General features: G+C 34.5%; 2 protein-coding genes across 2 annotated transcripts; one reads left to right on the top strand and one right to left on the bottom strand.

The window, feature by feature from the left end:
- The first annotated feature begins 12840 nt into the window (after positions 1-12840).
- LOC107190438 (RING finger protein 10) lies at positions 12841-19009 on the top strand. Its single transcript, XM_015579240.1, has 12 exons — positions 12841-13240; positions 14913-15088; positions 15182-15408; positions 15490-15580; positions 15638-15822; positions 15915-16107; positions 16190-16324; positions 16405-16621; positions 16703-16954; positions 17035-17209; positions 17642-17991; positions 18679-19009. Exons 1-12 carry the CDS (start codon positions 13171-13173, stop codon positions 18759-18761), a joined length of 2154 nt encoding a protein of 717 aa, XP_015434726.1. The 5' UTR covers positions 12841-13170; the 3' UTR covers positions 18762-19009.
- An 849-nt stretch (positions 19010-19858) lies between these two features.
- On the bottom strand, positions 19859-23189 carry LOC107191158 (heat shock 70 kDa protein cognate 4). Its single transcript, XM_015580129.1, has 3 exons — positions 23096-23189; positions 22765-22980; positions 19859-21968 (listed from the first exon to the last, which is right to left on the bottom strand). Exons 2-3 carry the CDS (start codon positions 22967-22969, stop codon positions 20218-20220), a joined length of 1956 nt encoding a protein of 651 aa, XP_015435615.1. The 5' UTR covers positions 22970-22980; positions 23096-23189; the 3' UTR covers positions 19859-20217.
- Between the last annotated feature and the right edge of the window lie 3227 nt (positions 23190-26416).

Here is a 26416-nt window from a genome sequence, read left to right as displayed (position 1 = left end):
GCCTAAAATAGCATATGACATTTTACCGTATGTAAGGGATTAAATTCCTATTGATAATTAATAATCACTATTTATCAATCATAACGTCATTTTTACAAACATTATGCGTTAGATTCGTATGATTCTTGGAGGCAAAATAAGGCGGAAATCAAGAGTAACGAAATTGCAACAAATTCTTCGTTTGTTAGTTATTATCGTTTAAATGTTGACCCAAATGATGGCAATCTGTCCGGCGGGGACTGTCGGCGGGGCAGCATTGGTAAGGAGCGTACAGTCACTCTAAATACTCAAAGCTTGCAGAAAAAGTAGGTAGAATAGCTACCTACTTACCTGGTAAAAGATGTCGACAACTTGTGACGGCGATATTTGGTTCAAATTCACTTGTATCGCATTAACACTGGTTACTCGATAAAATTCGCAGAAAATGTAAATATCATCTTACGAATATTATCGAGTAGGAAGGATTAATACCCCCTTTAGTTATCACTAGACTCCGCATGTTTATGCAAATTCAGAATTTTAGACGTTAATTTATAAACATGAAAATCAGATAGAAATTTAGTTCCTGTATTAAATGTCTTGTTATATTGATAGTAACGTATAAGTAATATTAAGTTTTATTAAAATCTTTATTTTACTGAATTTTGTGTGTTAAAATCTGTTATAAGTGCATAAACATCTACTGTCTAGTTATCACATACAGCAACTGTCCACGTGTATCCATGAAGTTAATCCACACATGCACGTAAACCACAGAAGTACGCGAAAAATGTCCACACACACTACGATTGTCCCGCCCGCAAAAAATGTTACACACTGCGCGACCAATTAGACCCTCGCTCGGTTCCTCCGTTGCTTTTACGACTGTACACGTTACACAAAAATAACACTTACAATAATTAATTGATTACTACTCCTTATACTGATTTTTAACCTACAATAATTAATTTACACTATTTATAACAACCACGTATCCTAACTACTAAATAATTACCACGTAATCACTGAATAAATTAAAAGCTAGTTTCCTGAACATGAACTCTATTTGCTCGAAGAATGCTAGAGGCTCCGTTTGGAAAGGACAACTGAAACTGAAACTGTTGAACAGATCCTCCCTCGTTAGGATCGATGTAGCGTAGTAGGTCGATCCCCACTCTTTCATGGTCAATACCTTTTTGGAAGGAAAATCTGCATAGGGAAAGTGTTTTGGAGATCGTATTTCTATGCGCATTATTTTTACAGCAACGTCTGTATTTTTTTTTTGTACACCACTTGGGGCCCCTCGGTCACGATGCCGACGGTGTGCGAGTCTAGACATTATAAAACTCTCTCTTGTCTTCTGCAGTATGACCACCCGCGGATTCCCTGTACGTGTTGTTGCCATCGACGAAGATCTTGCCTATTATGTTTCCGGCTGTTCCCCTTGAAATTAACTTCTAAAAAGGACCTTTAACGTCGAATGCTAACTCCATGCTAGAAACGGTTCATGGTAGATACACAGAATGTATGTGTTTCACAGTTTTCTTTATTCTATTTCATGTAGTTTCTTCATCCATGGTAATACAGGTGTGACAAAATTTCATCTTACTCAAAAACCTCAAACAGTTGGAGTAAAATCGAAGTGATAATAAAATACACATTGCACATAAAACATACATTAAGTCAATATTCAATGTTTCAGGAATAAAGATATTCTCATAAAAATATTGTCAAAGATATTGTACAGGCACTCGTTTAACCCTCAACGGTCATATGGGGTCTATCTGACCTCAGGGCAACCTTGAGGCTAATTTTTACAAACATCCCTAAAATTTGACCAGTAAATATTAAAAATCTAAAAAGTTACGATTTTTTAAGTAAAAACACTCATTTTCCACTGCTTCCTTTTTCACGGATTGTTTTACCACACTCAAATTTAAATTAACACCTATAAAATATTTCATTCTTATTTTGCACTATTTGGAGATTGTTCAGTAATTTTTTCAACCTAATGGTATGATAACCATTTAAAGTCTGTGGGGTAACTGCGACCCCAGTGTGACCGTTATGAGGCTCCAGTGAAGTGTGACCGTTAAGGATTAAAAGCATCGTGCATCACCTGGCGATATCATCGTAAACCACGACCCTTAACGGAGTTTCCGAACGAGCGCCCCAGTCAGTTCTCGAAATTGGACGTTTTATTAGGACGAACAGGACGGAACGATCTGACACGGTCGACGCTAATTATTCCTCGCTCGAAAGGACAATACCTTTTTTGCCTGGTTTTATAATATTCGTATCGTAATCTAGAGTCAACCGTAACAGCAGCGATCGAGGGGAACGAGACGGCTGTATGTTTACATGTGTGAAAGGAAAACGAACCGTGGAGATCGAAGAAATAACAATACCGTCCCGAAATGTTTCCGATTTTCAACAAATTTTCATACGGGTCGTTTCCTCTACATGGTCCTATTTTTCATAAATAAGGTGCTTCTTCAACTGTAACTAATGAAATTAAATTCACAATAAGCAGTTAACAACAGTGGCGCGCTCCGTGTCATATCTGAACGAGTTTTATTAACCCTTTGGTCGTAAGAAATGACGTAATTCTTTCATGTGTAGATAAATTTAGCGGACGCTTCGTGACTTTTACTTTAAAGAATTTGCAAATTTAACTATTTATAACTTCATTATATTAATTTTTACCACTGGGTCAATTTAACACCGACGGGCAAATTAGGTTGAGAAAATGAGAGTTAACCCAAAGAAGGAAACTAAACATGATGGGCTTCTCCCATCATTGAGCGTAACTTGTACCTAACCTATTAACTTTATACTTTGTTTATTCTAATCTAGCGCACGCTCGATGCTAACGATCCGTCGTTTATTATCCATTATTTCTAATTATCCTATACAGGCTAATTATCCTAATGTTAGACATATTGATGAATATGAAGCCCGCCATCTTTAGTTTCTTGCCCCCAACTGTTTGAGGTTCTTGTAACCGCAAAAGAATATGCAATAAACATGGATCGTATCAGACGTATATTAGAATGAAACTAAAATGAAATTTGTCGCATCTGCATTACCATGGATGATGAAATTACATGAAATAGAATAAGGAAAACTGTGAAACACATACATTCTGTATAACTACCATGAACCGTTTCTAGGATGGAGTTAGAAGGGGAACAGCCGGAAACATAATAGGCAAGATCTTCGTCGATGGCAACAATTCGTACAGGGAATCCGCGGGTGGTCGCATTGCAGAAGACAAGAGAGAGTTTCATGATGTCCAGAATCGCACACCCTTGACATCGTGGCCGAGGGGCCCCAAGTGGTGTACAAAAAAAAATACAAACGTTGCTATAAAAATAATGCGCATAGAAACGTGACCTCCAAAACACTTTCCCTATGCAGATTTTCCTTCCAAAAAGGTATTGACCATGAAAGAGTGGGGATCGACCTACTACGCTACATCGATCCTAACGAGGGAGGATCTGTTCAACAGTTTCAGTTTCAGTTGTCCTTTCCAAACGGAGCCTCTAGCATTCTTCGAGCAAATAGAGTTCATGTTCAGAAAACTAGCTTTTAATTTATTCAGTGATTACGTGGTAATTATTTAGTAGTTAGAATACGTGGTTGTTATAAATAATGTAAATTAATTATTGTAGGTTAAAAATCAGTATAAGGAGTAGTTATCAATTAATTATTGTAAGTGTTATTTTTGTATAACGTGTACAGTCGTAAAAGCAACGGAGGAACCGAGCGAGGGTCTAATTGGTCGCGCAGTGTGTAACATTTTTCGCGAGTGGGACAATCGTAGTGTGTGTGGACATTTTTCGCGTACTTCTGTGGTTTACGTGCATGTGTAGATTAACTTCATGGATACACGTGGACAGGACAATTGCTGTATGTGATAACTAGACAGTAGATGTTTATGCACTTATAACAGATTTTAACACACAAAATTCAGTAAAATAAAGATTTTAATAAAACTTAATATTACTTATACGTTACTATCAATATAACAAGACATTTAGTACAGGAACTAAATTTCTATCTGATTTTCATGTTTATAAATTAACGTCTAAAATTCTGAATTTGCATAAACATGCGGAGTCTAGTGATAACTAAAGGGGGTATTAATCCTTCCTACTCGATAATATTCGTAAGATGATATTTACATTTTCTGCGAATTTTATCGAGTAACCAGTGTTAATGCGATACAAGTGAATTTGAATCAAATATCGCCGTCACAAGTTGTCGACATCTTTTACCAGGTAAGTAGGTAGCCATTCTACCTACTTTTCCTGCAAGTCTTTGAGTATTTAGTGTGACTGTACGCCCTTTACTGACTCTGTCCCGAAAAAATCATTATTCGTTCTTCATTAATAAAACTTGAGTCTTTCTTCCTTATCTTTTGTTTGTTATTAGAAATACAATCTTTTCATATTCCAGGGCATGTTACCATTAGGCGAATCTAAGCAATTGATCAACGATAAAATTAATTTAATATAGCGTACTAACGCTTTATAATATCCACTGATCACTATATGTATAGAACCACTCTCTGACTATGTCAGTGTATGTCATCAATAGACTGCAAATTTTTATGCAAAATGAGATCTTATAAAGTAATTCATGAAAACAAGAAAGAAAGTAAGAATTTCTTTCTTCCCTTAAGTATTTTATTAGATTAAGAATAAAATGGAAAACTTGTTATACCTGGTGAAATTTTGGTGGTTTTTGTATTTCACAGAACTCTGGAAGCTATAAATGCATAAAATCCGCAGTCTAGTCATGAATCATCAATCACTATCTCGAGAAGGGTTTCCCTTACCTCATTGTACCCCTTAGGTCCTATCCATAGATAGGAAGCGGTGCCGCTTACTCCTGACGTTTATTCGCTGTGGAGTTATTCAGAATAACGAATACCGAATAAAGAATTATTTGTGAATAACGAATAACGAATAACGAATAAATAATTGTTCGTGAATAACGAATAACGAATAACGCTTTATTCATGACTAACGAATAATTTTTCGTCGAATAAAATCATTATTCGTTATTCGAAATAAAATTTGCCCAACTCTGGATGCTATGTAGAGAAAGAAAAAGTTTCGCGTTCAGGCGTACAAATTCGAGGAAACGTGATACGTACCGAACGGTGGGGATAAAGTATTCAAGGTTACAAACAAGATTGCGGCATTAATTAATTTAACGTTGGAAACGCTACTCCATTTCCGATGGATCACGATCTACGATACTCAAGAGTAACAAACCGTTCCACTCTCGATGTTATCCAGTTTGCTGCATAGCGAATCTGCAAGCGTCATAGTTTTTTTCCAATGGGATAAACCAACCAGTAATTGACTGCATACCTCATGCACTTGCATTTTTAATATCCCATATTTTTAATTTACCGTATTAAGCAAATATTAGTGAGTACAGAATGTAGCAGTCATTTACTGGGCTTTTTCACGCTCTGCACTTTATGAATAATTTTTAAAAAATGACAGTAAGGATAAGTAATTATTATAATTTTAAAAAATTACAATAACGATAAGTAATTATTTTTATAAAAATTTCAAGAAAAATAAATGTCATTGCAATTTCAACAGCTGTTTTGTTGTTATAATGAAATACATTCAAGTATTAAGCTTAAACGTTCAGAAGTTCGACAATTCGATCATTCACTGGTTGATTTACCATACTTTCCTTCTTTCTGCCTGATTTACATCTCCATTATTGGGTCATCGTGTAAGTTACGTGACTATTTCCGAAAGCTTAATTTAATATTGAAAGCAGTTTTCTGTGCACTATATGTATAAAATTGATTACTTGTGATCAAATACATATGTATTTCACCTAATATTACATCTGCATTAAATAAGATACATTATATTCAATTAATCATCAATAAATCTTTACTTTAAAGCATTCTTAAATAGCGAATTGAAAATTCTGTGAAACACTAAATCTTACATGTATGTATGTATTATATATCTCTTTGTTGTTGTAAGATACACCTAAATGTCTTATTCTTCTTTCTATGTTTTACTAATTACTTTTGAAAATGAATAACTTTAATAGGTACTTCGATCTTACGATTATCCATTAAAAATTAATTGTTATTCTGAACACTGTTAAAGGATCTCTTTAAAAATTCAATCTATTCGTACCATCAATTATACTAAGGTAGTAAGTATTAATTTTTTACATTTGTTAAGAAATATTATCCCTGAATATTTATATGTATTAGACAAATTACCTATTCCCATTCATGGCAGTTTATTGCAATTACCCAAATAGCACATGACGCCTTGAAGACGGCTTAAAGATGCCTTAGACCCAAAATAGCCGTACAATAGGCGTCTTTAAACCACATCTGCTATCTGGGTACGTTTGATGTAAATCGTATACAGTTTACAGCGACAAAGACAATAAATAAATGTTTAAATTCGATCATATTGACTACTACTCTATAAGTAAAACAATTAAAATTTCAATTAATTGTATATTACCCCCCTTGACCCCATTCTGCGTTAAAATACGCAAGTTCCTATGAAAGAAAAATTGATCGTTTCGTGGAAAACTAGTAATTAATCATTCCAGGTTTCTGTGAATCACACGTTTAACAAAGATTGCGTAAACCATACACGGTTGGAAATATATAAACAGTGAAACCGGAGAATCGAAAAAATAATCGAGACCGCAGACGGCCGTGAAAAGATGTGAAAAACCACTTGCTGCGGCAATTTATTGATAAATCTACGTGCACCTGTCCACGAAACCGATCTTCGTTCGTCACGATTAGACTGTGGATTATTATGCAAAATGGTATTTTTTTATTTATTTTCTTAAGTATCATATTAGGTTCGGAATAAACTAAAAAACTGAATGGATTTGATGAAAATGTTGTTTTTTCCTGTATTTTACAGACCTATATAGGCTATAAATGCATAAAATCTATAGCCTAGACATGACATTCAGCGTACATTATCATTCTCAGTCGCGTTACATACACCAAAGTACGCTATGCAATGTATTTAGAGGCTGAAAAAGATGATAAAAAGTGATATTTAGGAATTTTTTTCAGAAAAATTGTAACACCTTTTTTCAAAAGATATTGTCGTATTTGAAATAGAACATTTCAGAGAGTATTTCGTAATTTTTTTATTTAAAAATATAGTTATCAATAACGAAGTTGCGGTAAATCTCCCGAAGGTCCTCTAAAAATAACGTGTTTTGCAATGACCACTGTTGCTCGGTACCTGGATCATCAGAAATTAAACATTCAAAAAGATTTATTTAATGTATTAAATAATTCAGTCTTTGACAACAGGACGTTCTAAAATATTGATTTGGAACAAAATGGTAGACGTTTTATGGTAAAGTGGCGATATTTTATAAAAACGTCGCTCGTTTTTAGCCAATACACAAAATATGCAACCAAAAAAATCCTTCGTTCAAAGATTGGATAATTTAATATATTAAAGAAATCATTTCGAATGTTTAATTTCAGATGATTCTGTACCGAGCAGCAGTGGTCACCGCAAAACTTTTTTTGTTAGAGGTCCTCCAGGAGATCGGCCACAATTTCGTGATTTGATAAATATGTGAAAATACAAAAATTAGGAAACACTTTCTAAAATACACTATTTGTAATACGATAACATTTTTTAAAAAAGGTCCTACAGTTTTAGAGAAAAAAATTCCCAAAAATCACTCTTTTTCACGGCCTCTTGACTAGGCATAACCCCCTAACAAGAGTTGCTCATTAAAACGCTCAAAACACAGACGACTTTTCTGGATTTTTTCGGTACAAAGGTATGTAACATATAGTAAAGACTTTATGGTCTTTATTTATACATTATTTATATGTGTGAAAAACATTTTTTTTTTTTAATTTCTGTAGTAGTGCGATTTTTGCAACGAAGACATTTGATTTTTTTTAAAAGTGTGATTCTTCTTAGAAGTTCGAAAACTATTTTTTAAATTCGTAATTCTTCAATCCTTCAAAATGTTAAGAGCCACAACATCGTTAAAAGCAAACTGAACAATGTAAAATTGCACGATTTCCTACACCTTTCAGGGTGAATGTGATTTGAAAGGTTTAAATGAGTAAAAAGCTACAGCGAATTGAATATTTCGTCCAAAGGCTACTTTGATATCCCTATTCCTCTTTTTCAATTTCCAGCAAAAATGAGAGCACGAGTCGACAACCGCTGTAAAACTCTTTTATCTTGCAAAATTTGAAGAAAAAAAGTTGGACAGTTTGGTAAAACGTATTTCACTTAATATCTCAGATTGTTCATTTCATTTTATCGAAAATATTTAATCGAACGTTCGACTACTTTGCAAACATATTTTTTCCAGTTCCTTTCTGCCTTTTATTTTTAACTGTCATCTTGTGCAATTTGTTATTTACAATCACCATGAATTTTCAATTTCATTTCGTATTTTTCTGCCTCATTCTTTTACGTAGTATCAACTACCAACCTAGATAGCACATGACGCCTTGGGGACGCCCATTTCACGGCTATTTTAGGTCTAAGACGTCTTTAAGCCATCTTCAAGGCGTCATTACGCGTCATGTCATACCTGGGAAAGGTTATTAACATAATATTATATTATATCTACGTATTACTCATTTATTGTAGTAATCGTTAGTGTAACACAAATATAGATCGTTACTAGTAGAGATGGCGTCCAAAATCACTAACGGTGATTTATCAGAGTGATTGCCGAATCACGATCACGGTCGTGATTTAACTTCATTCACGACCGTGATTACGATCTTTTTATCTTGAGTAAATTTTCTCACTGCGATCAGAAGTCCGTGATCTTTAAACGGAAAAACATATTCAATATGATTTTACGAAGAATTACATTACTATTTGTGTAGCAGAAAAAACAAGATATTCTAAAAGAATGATTTGCTAGATAACATGTAGATTATAATTTATAATTATTAAGTTATTCATTATTCTTCATTGTTTCTAATTATTCCTTCACTTTACACGACATAACTCGAATTTTTGTTATGATGTCGTTAACATAAAATATACAGCTTATGTGTCGCGTGTAGAGAACTGGTATTTTTTGCCACCAATCAGAAAATAACACGACAAATCACGAATCACTGTAAAAAATTACCGTGATTGAGAACAAATGTGATCGAATTATTCGTGATTCACAAGTAGCAGTTTACGCCATCTCTAGTTATTACCTAATTTACAGGAATCCGAATGAAATAAAAAATTTGTTTACTTTATTCTCAATTCTAGCAGGTTCCAAACGAAACAGAAACCTCCCTAAACTTCATCAAGCTCTGAACCACACTGAATTCTACACATTCGTACATGCTATAAATGCATAAAATCCTCAGTTACGAAATTCTACCTGATAAAGACATTGCTGGCGTCTACAGGTAGTTATTTCGTGGCATAAAATTTCATTAACGTGTGCGAATAATCACGGACGCAACCGCCGTTTTCTATCGTCTAGCCGTCGAGCTTCCAGTTTCCGGTCCTCCAGATCGATCCTACGGTAGTTTCATAATGGTATGGCGTTTTACTTACCAGGGTCCACGTTCCGACCGATTAACAAACGAGACCGTCGACGATGCTGCGGCTCGGCAAGACGCCACGACACTGACCGCGGGCCCCTTCGGTCCACGCGACTCCCTCGACGAGAACCCGCCACAGGGTAAAAAGTATCACGGAACTGGTGTCTGTCAGACCCATTCCCGCGTCACTGGCCGATCACAAGAACGCTGCTTTTGTTGATAGACTTGTTCGATAGACTTGTCCCAAATGAGACGGCTTTCAGACGGCACCAAGTCACGCGTGTTCCTCGACGTGTCACGATCGAGCAGAGTTAACGAACTAGTGGTTCGTACGTCCGCGTGTTCGCCGTTTTCTTACTGTCCGTTTAAACCGCGCCCGTTCAAATCGGGCCGGAATCGTCGGCGGGAACCGCCGTCGGAAGAACGAACGGATTGTTCTTCCGCGGACAAGTCCTGGAACCAGTTGTACATCGGTCACGGTGAACTGGCCACCGAAAAGATTCTCTCGGCGTTACGGATTGTCGAAAAAAATTAATGGAACCGCCGCGCAAAGGTTCGAAAGAGTGAGTGAGGAACTTCGCCGGCGGCCGGACGTATACATGTACGCGGCGCGGTCACGTGACGCCGCGAGTAACGTAACGCGAGAACGCGGACCAATCGGGTGCGCGGAATTCCGCGCTCAGCGGAAAGACGCGCGCATCCATCCTCCGTGCATAGAATGCAATCACTTCGAAGAAATACACTGCCGCCTTTAAGTAGTCGAAATTTGTAATTTCGGAGAATCGAACGCTTTTGGCCGGTAAAGAAAACACTTATTGAACTCGAAGAGTACCTAAGATTAATGTCTCCATTTCTGACCACGTCCCCATTTCTTCTCAGTACGTATAGTTTTTCTTTAATCTAAAAAGATAAATAATAAATTAGTTATACAAAAAATTATATAAATTCGTCCAGTACAATGTATGCAAAATATTCACCACCACGTAAACAGTACTAATTCTGCTTTTTTTTTTAATAGTCCAAAACATCTTTCACGAACTGTATGCTTGTAACAATTAACACTTAACTACCCAGATAGCACATGACGCCTTGAAGACGGCTTAAAGGCGCCTTAGACCTAAAATAGCTGTAAAATAGACGTTTTTAAGGTGTCATGTGCTATCTGCGTATAGACCACGCGTCTCACAGTGACGAATTTGATTTTTCTTTCATTGACACACACCAGCAGAGAAGTTTAGAAGCACCTAGTGTTTGAATACCCTCAACTAACAGTACATGGCACACTATTTTCAAAAGGGTAACTAAAATAACATTCAATTGGTTATTAAAGCGTTACAAAGCAATCGCTGTCGAATTAAACATGTATGAGACGATTCTGTCGCCAGTTAATAACTAAATTTTGTCAGCAACGATCCATAGTTTCACTGATGTGAAGTAAATCTCCGCGGTTCCAGTTTAGAAATTTAAGTATTACCTCCAAAAACAAATTAAAAATTTTTTTAAACCATGGGTCTGTATAATATCGATATTTTTTACTTGCAAATAACGATTTAAGGGTGTGGACGTTAGAGCGTTAAGAATCAAAGACGCTACCAAAATATTGTCACCTCAACGGATGAAATAAACAGACTAAGTTTCATATTTTCTGTACTAATTCACAAAGCTTCTTTTGACTCTTGAAAGACACGTACTAAACTGACTCTTCAGTTGTCGTGGAAAATTCGCAATCTACCTGCATGTGTTTTGTCAACGGAAGTTCTATTCATTCACAGTTTAAAAATCTACAAATTTTTTAAGAATTTATTTAATTTGCTTTATAAATTTTCATAAACTCTGAATATAATAAAAATGTTTAAGTGTATCGTAATTAATAAATTGTTTAATTAAAATTTTACCTTGAAAAACTATTCGCAATTTCAATAACGCATTGGAATAACTGAAATTATTCAAAATCTGAGTAAAATTTCAATAAAACACCGGGTATATTGAAAAAAATTCAATATATATCAGTTACAACATCTAAAAGAATTCGAACTTTTTTTAATCTATCATTCGCGAACTAAAGCGACTATACGCGGCAGAGCGATCGCACTGTCATGGCGGCTGAGGATGGTATAAACATTATTGGACCTGTCATATGTTATACTATAAGAAAATAGATTTTATTGTACATTTTATAGTGCAATTAAGAATAGAATTAAGTATTTGTGACATAATTGATTATTGTAGCCAATCAAAAAGACCTTTGATAGAAGGAGAAAGTATTCTGAAGTCAAATCATTTATTCTTATGTGGCCTCAAATACAGAATACAAAATTCGGTGGATGTGTTTGCACTTTGTTTAAAGACAAGTAACTTACACGATCCACCACACAAAATAAACATTGATTTGTATAGTGAAAATAATGCAAATATAATAAAGAATTGTTTATTTTCATGTAAATCTGGTGCTGGTCAAAAGTATAAACACATTATTACTGCACTGTGGTACATCAAGAAGTAAAAGGCAAACAAAAACTGGGTGGACTGTTAATTTTGTTGTAATTTTAGATAATTAATTAATAAAGTAATCTTTGTTATTTGACAAGGAAGGGGTCTCAAGCTTCAAGATTTATATATATATAACATACAAATTTAAATAGGTGATGAAATATAAATATTTAAAGCAAAACAGTTTTACATTTAAATAAATATGACTGGAATAATATCGTATGTTGATAATGAAACTTACAAAATAGTAAACATACCTGGTAAAATTAAATCGTTCCTGAGAACATGCAAACTGCACACGTACATATGTACTTGGTTATTTTCTTCCCTATTTTAAGGGCAGAGCTCATTGCTTTTTGAGCTTCTCATCTTTAGGAAGCATGAGAAGAGAAATGTCACTGGTACACCTTGATTTATATTGAGGTACTGAACAATACCGATTTGATTTGTAATACTTCAATTTAAACTCCATTGTCAACCACAGTGTTTAAAGTTCATACCCTCCAAAACTAGTTCTATGTTTTTGCACTAGAGGGCAGGTTAGCTCCTTGAAGGTTTCAAATACCGGAAATCAGGTGAATATCTACCGTTAAATATATCTACGTACGTATGTATTTATTCAGTAAACCTAAATGCGTGCGTGGTTTTACATTTTTATATTGTTTTCGGTCTATGTGGATTTTGATGAAGCGTGCTTATTAAGTACTCATATTGAAAATAATGATTCGTCACCTGAACGTCACGTGCATATCCAAGCAGTTGATATGTGCCGCATTTGATTTCCGGTTGCGCAAGTCATTAGTTTCGTCGCCTTCGTCGCCATCATAGCGACGAGATCGCGACCGTTTTCGGCCGCTGAGCCAAGAAACGAGGTTGTCGTCGTCGTTTGCGACGAAAAGCAAGGCAGAGCTTTTGCTCTGTTATACACGTGTCCGTAGTCATCGTAGTACAGTACTATCGGGCGTCGATTATCGGCATCTGGGCGATATTCTCTACACCTTTGACGCTGAGAAAACATGGCTTATTGAAGAAGATGAAGGGTCTGCGAAAATACACTGTTTCTCCATACGGAGGAGACCACAGCCTCGTTTACGCTGGAAGTCAGCACGAGCACATTTGTGCCAGAAATGGAAAAGAACACAAAATTCCCGCAGTCCTCCGCGAAGGGGGGTCCTGCTGATTCAAAGAAAACACAAGGTGCGTCGTTATCTGAATGTCGATCGCTCCGATAGCGACGTCATCTTTTTGGTGACGTCTTATGCGTGTATTTTATCACAAAAAGAAATATTCTGTACCCTGGAATTTCATTATTTATCATATTTACCTTCGCGTTTTTTTTCTTTTTTAATTTGTTAAATTATAATTACATAAGACTTTATGTTCGTTCGTGGGATGTTAACACTACTCTAGAACAGTAACAGGATTATTTCATTTTAAAAGGCATTATATGTAACTAAATGACGGATATGTTATTTATAAACTAGAAGAAAGATTTGTTGAATATTTGGAAATGTATTTAAGACTGTTGACAACAAAAAGTGTTGATGTCACATTATTTGATATGAAATATACCTATGATTAACTCCATATTAGTATGGATAAGTGTAAATAGAAAGGTGTTATGTTTGAGAGTTATTAATGATCAAGATTGATACTGATTTGATAAAATTTATATAAATGATTATATATATTTGAACATTATTTACATTTCATACATATCATTTCAAATCTTTATTGTTTGACTAAAAATGTGCATTCTGTAAATATCATGCAATTACATAAATATTTTAGACTTAGTACTTTAGATTTAAATTGCTTCAAACTAACAAGAAAAATTTGCAGTTTCGTTTATGGTTACAGCTTTTGTCTATATGTTATCCCTTTGCACTCGGAATTTCTAATTTTCCATACATTTTGTTGCTTCAGAGGCGACAGTCGAGTGCAAAGGGTTAATAGCTTATTAATCTCCAATTCGTATATTTCAGTTTACTTTGTATTATTAAAAGAATGCATCTTATCCGTAACAGGAAACAAAAGAATACTTTTTTACTATACATGTATTAAATATGACATATAGTAGCATTTAAGTCATAATCTTAATTTAAATCAAAATACAACATGACCATGTTCAATACATTAACTATAACGTAAGTCTAATAAAAGAACAAGGTTTTGCTATGTACATACAGTTATAACACCCAATGCTGAAATCTGCAGAAAATATTTAATACTGTTTACTTATGTTTAAACATACCATAAAAGAGCTTTTGCAATTAATAATTTATTTATTCATTAGCATTTGTATGCATAAAAAAAAATTAATCTTATATCACCCTGAAAATGATTAATTTATATAGGTATGCAAGTTATGAAGTTTAATGTAATCTTTTCACAATTTGCCTATTTACTGCATGAATATTAAGAAATCATATATTACTTAAAGATTAATTTTTCAGAACATAATGTTGCTTATGATATATGTCATTCTGTGAATGTTAGTAGTTTTAACCAAGGGTTGAAATAGTTCTGATAATATACTGTTATATAAAGAATTTTGATTGATACAGTTATGAAGAACCACAGACTTTATATAGAAGTCTGTGTGAAGAATCAAAATGATGCTATAACTTGTTATGGTTGAAAAAGATTCTGGCCTACGTTGGATCTAGTTTTCAACCATAACACTTGTAACATCATTTTGGTTCTCTGTAACAGTTCTGAAAATTGAAACCTATTGGTTTCAGTTTTCAATCTCTGATTTCAATGTAATTTGTTAAAATTACAAATAATGTAATAATAAAATTAATTATTTAAATTTTCTCACAGGATAAGAATATGAAGAAAAACTATGTTCATTACCATTTTTCAGATGTTATAAATGGTAAGCTCTTTCCAAGGTCCTCACGCCGACGCGAAACAACTGGCACTAATAGCTTCTCAAAATATGAACAGCCAAGGAAGTGTAATGTACAGAAAACAAAAAGTTTTGATAAGAGACCAAAACCTAAAGGACAGTATCATGGTGGTTCAAAGGAGGATACCAAGGTTCGTACTGCAGTTTAATTATTGTAGTTCTTTTTTACATACAACATTCATTCATTAAGTTAAGTTTTAATTAAATGTCATTATTACATATAGGTAGTGGAAGCAGAATTAGCTGAGCATGGCTCAGTATTGGTCCAAGGAAGTAAAAAGCAGAATTTGAATCATCTGCTGAATTTTCATTATGAACCGCGTGAAATGCAAAGTGGTTCGGGTGCATGGAGTCATGGAAAGTCAATAAAGAGTTGCTCTCGCAACAGTAATAGATGGCTTCCACCAGTCCAGAGACACAAATACAACAAAGAACAGTTTCTACAAGCCAGGTAGAACGATATGATAATTTCATATGTTTAAATGTATGAAATATTTATGTCTTTACGCACTAAATATTATTTTTCTTGTAGCTGCCAATTTGTTGTAACTGCCAATGGAAATTACACGTTATATCTGACTGATCCTGATGCTTTAGTTGACTGGAAATTAGTGGAGCAAATTGTAAGTTATAAACCATATGTTTAGGCTTCTCGGGTTAATGAGTACTTTATATTCCAGAAACTTTATAGTTCTGAATGCTTGTCTTGTCCAATTTGTTTGGGTATGCCAGTTGCTGGAAAAATGACACGTTGTGGTCATGTTTATTGTTGGCCCTGCATTCTTCATTACTTATCACTTTCTGACAAATCTTGGCGTAAATGTCCCATTTGTTATGAATTGATTCAGAAATCTGATTTGAAAAGGTATACTTTCAGTGCTTATTGAAAATAAAAGTATTTTTAGAATATTACAAGAGAGGAACTTTATGAATACCTGTTCCTTTCTCCGTTTCTAGTGTTACTGAAATCATGCAAAGTCCGCTAAATTCAGGAGATATTGTTACTTTACGTTTGATGCGCCGTGAAAGAGGTTCATTGCTTGCTGTACCCGTTGGGTCTGTAACGCAAAATCCAACAAACTTTTTTCCAGCTGCAGATGCTATTAGCAAAGATGTGTATTCAAAACTTCTCATTGCAAATACAAACGATGTAAGCCACTTGAAAGTTATAGAAGATTATAATGCTTAATTTCAAAACGTTGAAAGTCTTCTTAATAAATAAAAATCTTTAGATTATGAGTGTTATTGAAGGGGAACGTGTTCAATTAAAATTGGAAATGTCTGATAATCCTGATTCGCCAGAAAATTGTTACATTGAAGAAGCACTTAATGAACTTTCAGAAAGAGAAGAGGAGCTATTACAAGGGGTAACAGTAATTTATTTGTGTAAATGTAGAGCAACGAATTATGTATGGCCTAAAAATCTAATGATGTTTTTCTATTATAGAACAAATCAACATCAGAAATGAATACAGCTTTAATAACAAAAGAACAGGGCAACGACACTGAAAAACAGGAATTACAAGATTATGAAGAAATCAGTAATGTTTCAGATAAGAAAGACCTAAAAAGTTTAGATGAAGAATCTATCAAAATAACGGAAAATTCAAGTGGTAGTCTTCAGTCGACTTCGAGTGTACAAAAGTTTTTTTATTTTTATCAAGGTTATTACCCGTGGATATATTTTTATCATACTTTTCTTTTATTATTGTGATGAATTAGTTTTAAAAAATGTTTGTGTTTAGCCGATGATGGGCAACATCTATACCTTCACGCAATGAATGTGAAGATGCTGGAAAAGCAGTATGGTAGTCTTGAGAATTCTCCGCATGTTATTAAAGGAAAACTCCTGGAAAAGGAAGGAGGAATTTTTACAGAAGATTTAAGACGTAGACTGAGATATCTATGTCATTTGCCACTTACTTGCCAATTTGAAATAGCCGAAATTGATTTAAAACCGCCGATTGTATCGGAACAAGTTCTATCATCGTTTCAGGGTACTTTTTGTTATTAGGAAACAACTATTTCGCTTCGTTTTGCACAGAAATTCTAATCAATATGGAAACTGTTTCTCTAGATCAGTTAGCATTGAGACATAAACGCAGGAAACAGCGAGAACTTGAGGAACGAAAGAGAGAGAAGAAGATCACCGAAGAAGAAAATAAGCGAATGGGAAGATACCCAACGCCAAAAGTACACATCGATTCACAGCGACATTTTCCTCAATGGCAGCCAGAATCATTAGTTCCTGAGTATATATATTTTATTATTTGAACTGTTATATCGTTGTTATTGCAATAGTATCTCGCTTACTTTTACCGAAAAGATTACCTATGTTGGTTTATATTACTTTCGCGATAGCTTTCTGGTAACATTGCTATTATTTGGACATTAACTACTTTCGCAATTTTTTACAATCTTTTGAAATTACAGTAAAACAGTAATTGGCTTACAAATACTTTTTCGATTTCAAACACTTTCAATGACTTCTCCAGATTCGAATCGTGTCTCTTGGATGAACTAATCAAAATACTTCAAATATGGTCAATTAAAATTCTTATGATGCATAATAATAACAATTTTTTTATAATTGCCACTTTTATGAATTCATGTAATATATATATAAACTTTAGACTTACAATCTAATGAATTTGTAAAATTAATCGAAATAATGTACGTTACAGGGAAAGTATTCCTTCGCCTCCAGAATCAACGACAAATTCCAGCATAGCTAGCAGTCCGTCGTTGAGCACGTTCGACGAAATTGTTCGAAACAGACAAACTGACAATACCGCGCATGAACAGGGACCATCGTTCGCAGAAATGTTGCGGAACACCGGTACACGCTCGAAACCTCGAAACTCGGCGGCGTGGCCTTCTGTCAGCTCCATGCGCGGAGAGTCCAATTCAAGTCTGTCTGCTCAGACGTTTTCAAAAAATACAGAGGAAGAAGACGATTACTTCTCCGCATCGTCATACAGTCAAAGTTTCGGCGATGCTATAGCAGCCGCTTTAGAACAAACGAAGTTATCAGGCAAGTTTAATAAATTTATGGTTATAAAACGTGATTGTTTTTGCAAATATAGATCATCTCGTAAAATGATGACATACGCGGCATATTTCAAAAAATTGGAAAAAGTTTCTAATAAACATAAGACCGGATAGTAGTTGTTACTTGTGACATATAATAAGAAAATTTGAAATGAATATAGAAAATATATTTAGCTTGTGTACAAACTCTTGTAATAAAAATGCCAAATGTACAAAATGTAGGAACACACTTAAGATGTAAATTAATTCCTTGCTGACGAATATTTAGATTTTTACGTGCTAGGTTGAAAGTTGCTATTATCGGCGGTAAATAATTATGAAATAGATAAGAATCCGTTAAAATCCCTTTACTCTTGACTAATTTTACAATGATGTTATATATCTTCCACAGAAACTGTAAAAGAATACTATGAAATTAACAAATGGCTGTTCGATACTGCTTGAGATAACCGATTGACTGTTGTTTATACCTATCACGTAATAGTTTATCATCACAGCAGCAATTTTTCACCTTAAAAATCTCGATCTTACGCGTCCAACAATTTGTTAGTAAATTAGGCCTACAGTCTATACTAACTTTAGCTTTGACTACCTTTTACTGCAGAAATTTATTTGTAATAAACAGCAAATATTGCATGCTCATAATTTCATTTTTGCTTCTGTTCTTTAGGAGCCAAGAAGAATGGTGGTAAAAAGAAGAAGAGGGGAAAGTCGACTGTACTGTTCGAAACTACTATGGCACACACATCTTAATTTTCAGTCCTAATAATGCTGGGTCTTTACCTTCTTACTTTTAAATTTCGCCATCGATTTGTTATTTACAATATTTTAGATTTTTGGGGTAATAACTTTAGAAAATTATTAAACTTCTAGTACAATCATATTCTAATGGTGTCACATCTCACGTCGATCCAATTTTCATCATTGTATTATCGATTACGGATATAATTGTTTTCTGTAGCAGCCTGTTGTGCTTGCAAATAAAATTTTGTTTTATTGAACACGTTTTGATTATGTATCTACTAACAAAATAATTCTACAGTATATCCGATGTGAGTGTATACACGCCATTATTTATCTAACTATAGAAAATGCGGAAAAATGTTCCATATAAAAGTTGTCCGAATTCGTCATAAAATTTCTAATAAAATGATAATGATAACAAAATATATATTTCCATTTTAAAAAAATGTTAAAACCTCTGTAATCAACAAAAAAAAATTGAAATATTCTATTAGGTTCGCTCCATGAAATCAAGCAACTTTCATATGAAACATTTCTTCGCATTTTCAGCAGTTAGATAAATAATAGCGTGTATGCACTTAAACCAGACATACTGTATATGATCTAAACATTCTAAACGAAAGGAGCATTAGATGTTTTTCATGCGTAAATAAATGATATTGTTATATTTTCAAGTATTTCAGACTTCGCCTCAATAAAAATGTAACTTAGTTCAATACCTAAATTTTTCAACTGTATGTATCTACAAAGTGCTTCGTTTTTACTGTGTATTTTTCTTTAGGTTTGAAACAAAACATTGCCTAGAATTTATGTGTTAAACATATATATTGTCCAGATCAAACGTATTCTTTAATGTAATATAGAATTCTTCGACTTTGGCTTTTATGAAATAATCTACATATTAACAATCTTTTATATATAAATAGTAACGTGATAGCAAAGTTTATTCGAAGTAAACTAGTTGATCTGTATTAAACTTTCTTTCTTACAGTTTGCACGATTGCATATATATCATAAAGACATAAATTTCTATGTGTATATCACTGATAAGAATCTGGAAGATTTTAATTTTTATTAATCTATAGAGAAGGAAAAATTGGAAATCATTTTTAAGTTTCACATGATTGGTTTATTTTTCAGTCGAAGTTTTTCGAACATAGAAAATCAACAGATCTTTTTTTTTATCCACATTATTAACTAATGGACAGTTATTAAATTACGTTTTCCAGTGTTACTTGGATTCCACAATAAAAAAAATCAAGAATAAGTCGTTTTTCCAGTTCTACAGAAATAAAATAAATATAAACGTAATAATCTGTTTTCAAATGCGTACATGAAAACAAGCATAGCTAAATCATACTGAGGAACGAAAAGACCGCAGCTGTAATAGTTTCTATGTTCTTTAAATTCGCTGTTCCTTTTTCTCTGCGTGAACACATGTAGATGGCAGTGGTAATTGAGAAGATTAGTCGACTTCTTCAATGGTAGGACCACCAGCTGCACCACCAGTAGGAGCTCCACCTGGAGCGGCTCCTGCTCCTGGGAAGCCACCAGGCATTCCAGTACCAGGCATACCTCCACTTCCCTGATACAACTTCGTGACAATAGGATTACATATAGCTTCCAATTCCTTTTGCTTATGTTCATACTCTTCCTTATCAGCCAGCTGATTGGCGTCGAGCCATTTGATGATGTCATTGCATTTATCCAGTACCACAGTCTTGTCACTGGCACTGATCTTGTCCTTCAACTTCTCATCTTCCACTGTGCTCTTCATGTTAAAGCAGTAAGACTCAAGACCGTTCTTAGCAGCAATTCGTTCCTTTTGTTTTTCATCTTCACTACGATATTTCTCAGCTTCGTTGACCATTCTCTCGATTTCCTCCTTGCTAAGACGGCCCTTGTCATTGGTGATGGTGATTTTGTTCTCCTTGCCAGTAGATTTGTCCACTGCAGTGACGTTCAGAATACCATTGGCATCGATGTCGAATGTAACTTCGATTTGAGGAACTCCTCGGGGTGCTGGTGGAATTCCACTTAGCTCAAATTTACCTAACAGGTTGTTGTCCTTTGTCATTGCACGCTCTCCTTCGTAGACTTGGATCAATACACCAGGTTGGTTATCGGCAAAAGTGGTGAATGTTTGTGTCTGTTTTGTTGGAATGGTCGAATTCCTCTTGATAAGAGCAGTCATGACACCACCAGCAGTTTCAATACCAAGGGACAGAGGCGTAACATCAAGAAGCAACAGATCCTGTACTTCTTCAGACTTATCACCATGCAAGATAGCAGCTTGGACAGCAGCTCCGTAAGCAACAGCTTCATCAGGGTTGATAGATTTGTTCAATTCCTTGCCATTGAAGAAGTCTTGCAACAGCTTCTGGATCTTAGGAATACGTGTGGATCCACCAACCAAGACAATGTCATGAATTTGAGCCTTGTCCATTTTAGCGTCACGCAGTGATTTCTCTACTGGCTCAAGTGTTCCTCTAAACAGATCAGCGCAAAGCTCTTCGAAACGAGCCCTGGTGATCGAAGTGTAGAAGTCAATTCCCTCATAGAGGGAATCAATTTCAATACTCGCTTGAGTAGACGATGACAGAGTGCGTTTAGCACGCTCACAAGCAGTTCTAAGACGACGAAGGGCACGCTTATTAGCGGTAAGATCTTTCTTGTATTTACGCTTGAACTCCTGAACGAAGTGATTGACCATGCGGTTATCAAAATCTTCACCACCAAGGTGAGTATCTCCTGCTGTGGACTTGACCTCAAAGATGCCATCTTCGATTGTCAGAATAGATACATCGAAGGTGCCACCGCCAAGGTCGAAAATTAGGACGTTGCGTTCGCCAGTGGCTTTCTTGTCCAAGCCGTAAGCAATGGCGGCCGCAGTGGGCTCGTTGATAATACGTAAAACGTTTAAGCCCGAAATGGTGCCAGCGTCCTTGGTTGCCTGACGCTGCGAGTCGTTGAAGTAAGCAGGTACAGTGATCACAGCATTAGTGACGGTCTTTCCAAGGTATGCCTCAGCAGTCTCCTTCATTTTTACCAGGACCATTGAACTCACTTCTTCAGGGAAGAAAGTCTTCATCTCTCCTTTGTACTGTACTTTAATCTTAGGCTTGCCATCATCATTCACAACAAGGAATGGCCAGTGTTTCATATCTGCTTGAACTGTAGTGTCTTCGAACCGACGTCCAATAAGTCGCTTGGCATCTGAAAAAAAAAATGAAAAAAAATATGATTAATTAGAAATAACTATTTTTTCTACTTTAAAATTCAAATGTGCATATAATCTTGTAACATCCGTAACCTAGTAAGAATTTACCATTTTCAATTTTATTTTGCCTCATTTCAAAAAGTGATTATCATTTTATGTTGTTAAATCATAAAAATGATTTACACTGTATGTATGAACTTTTTAAATATGTAGTAAATAAATCGTGACGTTGACCTAATAAGGCACTAAACAGGCGTCCTCTAGAGGCCATGACCCTAACCGTATATATGCGCGTGCGTGGTTAACATATATATAGTAGTATTGACCTTCCAGTCTGTATAACCATGTTAAGAATTTTCCACGCTTATTTCCAATATTCAAAATTACTTGCAATGTTATGCATGTATTACGTATTTCTATTCTGTATGTCCTCAGATTATACACAAAATATTGCCGAAAATACAATTGATAAAACGTTGATATAAAAGCTACTTGTACCCGCCCAAATGATTAACCTACAATATTAACCATTGAATAAAATGTCTTTCGAATAAAAACAAAAATATTCTTAGCAATGCTTAAATCAATTAAAACTGAGTTAACATGACTACAAAAAACTTTTTCTCTACAATTTAACATAATTATTTAATCAAGAGTTCGAAAATAATTTTTTATTCTAACGATAGTTAAATCTAATGCTTGGTTATATCGATTACTATCAAAATTAATGCACTGTATTTTGCCTAATAATGTTACGTTACTAGGATTAATAATTTCCGTAAATCTACTTACCGAAAATTGTGTTGTTCGGGTTCATGGCAACTTGATTTTTGGCGGCATCACCGATTAATCGTTCGGTATCTGTGAATGCAACATAGCTGGGCGTTGTACGATTTCCTTGATCGTTGGCGATGATTTCCACTTTTCCGTGCTGGAAGACACCAACGCACGAGTAGGTGGTGCCAAGATCAATACCAACTGCGGGTGCTTTAGCCATCTTTGTTTTTTCTGTAGAAAATAGAAAATAAAGACAAATGAATTTCTTTGAAAAACGTCTGAATCAAACGTTTATAATCACGTATCCTGGACGATAACATAAGACTCGTAGATCACAATTACGCACCTTTCTTTGTTCGCTTTGTTCGATTATAAAAATGTACTTTCTAGGATAGCGAAGAAGTTCTTCGTTTGACGATTCGCAACGTGAGTGAAGAGACCGCACTCGCGCCTCCGTATATATTACCTTTCCAGAGGACGCTTCTAGAATGTTCTTACTGCTCAGGCTCAATGCATGAGCCAATCGAACGACAGATTTCTGCTGGATCTGTGTAGCCATTGGTGACCGTTCGTAAACTACGTGTATCAGTAATAAAATTTTACATGATTATCGATCAGCTAAAATGTACTTTACATCTTACAAATATTATGCACTGGTATTCTTTCCATTAAAGAAAGCTGCTTAATAATTTTATCAGTACTCTTTTGAAGGATCAACCACACTTAACTGTGAAATGATTTATCAAGATGATTTCCGTTCAATCTGGCAGACGACACGGAAGTAGAGTCAGTGAGAAAAGTGGAGAAATATCTAATTCTAGAAGGTACCGAGCAGCATGGCCACGCACACCAGCGTGTATGCAGTTTACATTTATACAGGGTTATGGTTAGCTGTATCCAAGGTCTTCTGATTTCATTGACACCTATAACCTTTACAGTTTACCTGTTTAAATTTTTACCAAACAGTTTTGAACACGTGTAAAACGATTAAATATTTCATAAGATACGTTGCCTTTGAAATCAGAATATTATATACTTGTAAAATAATACACTGGAAAGAAAGGCAATGCTGCATTAGAACGGGTATGATAAACTGTTTTTTTCTGAATCGACGTGTCAGTACAATGGTGGGAATTTACATTGAAGTTTTGTCAAGTAAACTTGCGAACTAAATGTAAAGTAGATTTGTCGGCAAAGTACTAATTTTTTGTCTTTGAATAATCGTGTACATTTTATTTCCTCATATAAAATCGATGGACTGGATTATCTAATGATCCTTACATATCCATTTTATTGATAGAGATTATCTAATGGTTAATCTACGAACATGTATTCATTATTAAAACTCAATATGTATAATAGCATAGTGTAAAAATCAAAGAAATCTACCTGTAGTTTTCTGTATATATCATGACAATACTCGTTTTATCGAAAATAAAGTTAAATAGGACTTTACTATAAAAATCACTGTTGTATATCTCTAAGACTAAGACGTTCGTAAGTTTCAATATAGTAAAAATTTGTCAATTCATTGAACTATGTTTCACCAAGTGACGTGTTGGTGGTAAGTACATACATACATATAAACTAATATACGCTGTGACGTATGAATATAAATCGCATGACGTATACACTCCCGTCTTCGGAGAACTTAAAATATCATTTTATCGTAAATCCATATTATGTTGAACAAAAGTGAAAGAAGAAAGTAAATGTTATGAATATAATTACATATTTACTTTGACTATACGTTTATAAACTGTTTAATTATATTATACCTAGGCTGCAAATCTTTATAAAAACTGACAGTCTTATAACAACAGGAATACAATTAGAAATGTATAGTTTTAAATAAATAATATTGATATAAAAATTGTATGCCAATTAATTTTGATAATATTTATAGATGTAACAAGTGAAGCCAAAATTAATTATAAATGAGTTACAATATCACACTTTTAATATAACAGTATTGTACGACTATTTATCACTAATATACAGTAATATGTATAATAGACACTTGTGTTGCTCTTATCATACTGTTACCTGCAACAGCTGACAGTTTGTAGGTACAGATTCGATGAACAGTCATCATCATAATGCTTCTTTATTGATTTCCATTGTTAAATTATGCAAAAATATTGCTACAAAGACGATGCTGTAGACGCAGCAAAGGACGGTAGAGGAAATCGATGACGACGAGCATTGCAGTAAAGTTCGCGAACTATACAGAAACTTCCAGCGTAACCTAGAACAGCTGGTTATGTACCTATATACATTTGTTCGATACGTGCTTGACGCGTGTGTGTGTTCATCGCCTAACAATGAGTTATTCGTTATATAGTGTCGATATCGCAGAAGTGTAAACGTCCAGGTGAAAATCCCATCTACGTGTAGAATATATCACAAACACATAACGTGATCGATGTAAATTTGTCCTAAAATATATGTACATCTACCTAACCCATCAAAAGCCACACCCGTAGCTGCATATATGCGTACACTACCATTCATAAGTATTGTCTGCCCATTGAGGAAATATTAATTTTACTCTTTTTCATTTGATATTATACTTTGGGAATTTGAAAAAAATGTTTACGAATTTTACTTGCTTTTTGGCCGTTATTAGTAAGAACACTACTGCTTGTGACAAATTTGGTACATTTTTTAGTAAAATGTATCTAATGTGGATAGGCAAATACTTATACATATATTTAGTGATAGCTAGTATACATATGTACACTGTTGACCTGTCATTAAAGATATGTTTACTTTTGGTTTACCGTATGAATTCTTGATATACATATATATTTTCAAGAATGATAAAAAGTTTTATTTAATTTTGAATCAACAAAGTGTGTTTTTAAATAATGTAAAATTACTAAAATTGCATGGAGATCTGATGTTCAGTAATAATTTTCACAGATAACTGCGTTAAACAATTGATGCAAAGAGTTACTTCCGCTCAATTGCCAACAATGAACAAGGACAGAGATACAAATTTAGATGTAGTGTTACTTTTCCGCACTATTTCGATTGCACTTCCTCTTGCCATACGTGAAAGATTGTTCTGAGATTCCATCAAAATATAACAGACGTAAAGCATTGGATCGAATAAAATTCGAAGATAACATACCGTTTCGCTGCAGTTCCAAAAAGGTCCGCCCTCCGATTTTCATGAAACTTGGTAAATTCGTCCCAAATACTCCCAAATGAACGTATGTAAAACGTTTTGTGTCAGAATTGAAAATTAACTGAGTTAACGCAAGAATAATGGGATAATTATTTGTTGTCATAACAGATATATTAATATTAAGATAACGACACATAAAGTGTGTTTTGTATCATATATTTTTATGGGTGAGTCATACATACAATAGTTGGTTTGAAGCAGTTTCGAACATAATTAGTGTAGCACCACGAGACGTTGTACAGTAATTTCTCGATGAGTGTTCGATAGCTCATCGGCACTGAATATTAAATATTTAATAAATTAAGGGCCATATGCGGCTGAAATAAATATCACTGACTTGGGAATTCCATACTCTATCATTGTGCTAAACCTCATTAAAAAGTCAACGTTACATCTGGGGACGTTTCCTTGTCAATTCCGAGGAACCTTAGAACACTCATCGAGTATTTACTGTATGTCACGATTTCAATTTCA

The sequence above is a fragment of the Dufourea novaeangliae genome, unplaced genomic scaffold, assembly GCF_001272555.1.
Source record: "Dufourea novaeangliae isolate 0120121106 unplaced genomic scaffold, ASM127255v1 scaffold11, whole genome shotgun sequence".
Taxonomy (NCBI): domain Eukaryota; kingdom Metazoa; phylum Arthropoda; class Insecta; order Hymenoptera; family Halictidae; genus Dufourea; species Dufourea novaeangliae.
Note: the sequence above shows the minus strand (reverse complement) of the source record. Positions and strands in the feature narration are given on the sequence as shown.

What these genes read in the sequence shown, in the direction of transcription:
- LOC107191158 (XM_015580129.1), bottom strand. Translation starts at nt 22,969, where the DNA reads ATGGCTAAAGCACCCGCAGTTGGTATTGATCTTGGCACCACCTACTCG. An exon ending in CCCGAACAACACAATTTTCG is followed by an intron (nt 21,969 to 22,764) that starts GTAAGTAGATTT and finishes TTTTTTTTTCAG; the next exon opens with ATGCCAAGCGACTTATTGGA.
- LOC107190438 (XM_015579240.1), top strand. Translation starts at nt 13,171, where the DNA reads ATGGAAAAGAACACAAAATTCCCGCAGTCCTCCGCGAAGGGGGGTCCT. An exon ending in GTTCAAAGGAGGATACCAAG is followed by an intron (nt 15,089 to 15,181) that starts GTTCGTACTGCA and finishes TATTACATATAG; the next exon opens with GTAGTGGAAGCAGAATTAGC. An exon ending in AGAACAAACGAAGTTATCAG is followed by an intron (nt 17,992 to 18,678) that starts GCAAGTTTAATA and finishes TCTGTTCTTTAG; the next exon opens with GAGCCAAGAAGAATGGTGGT.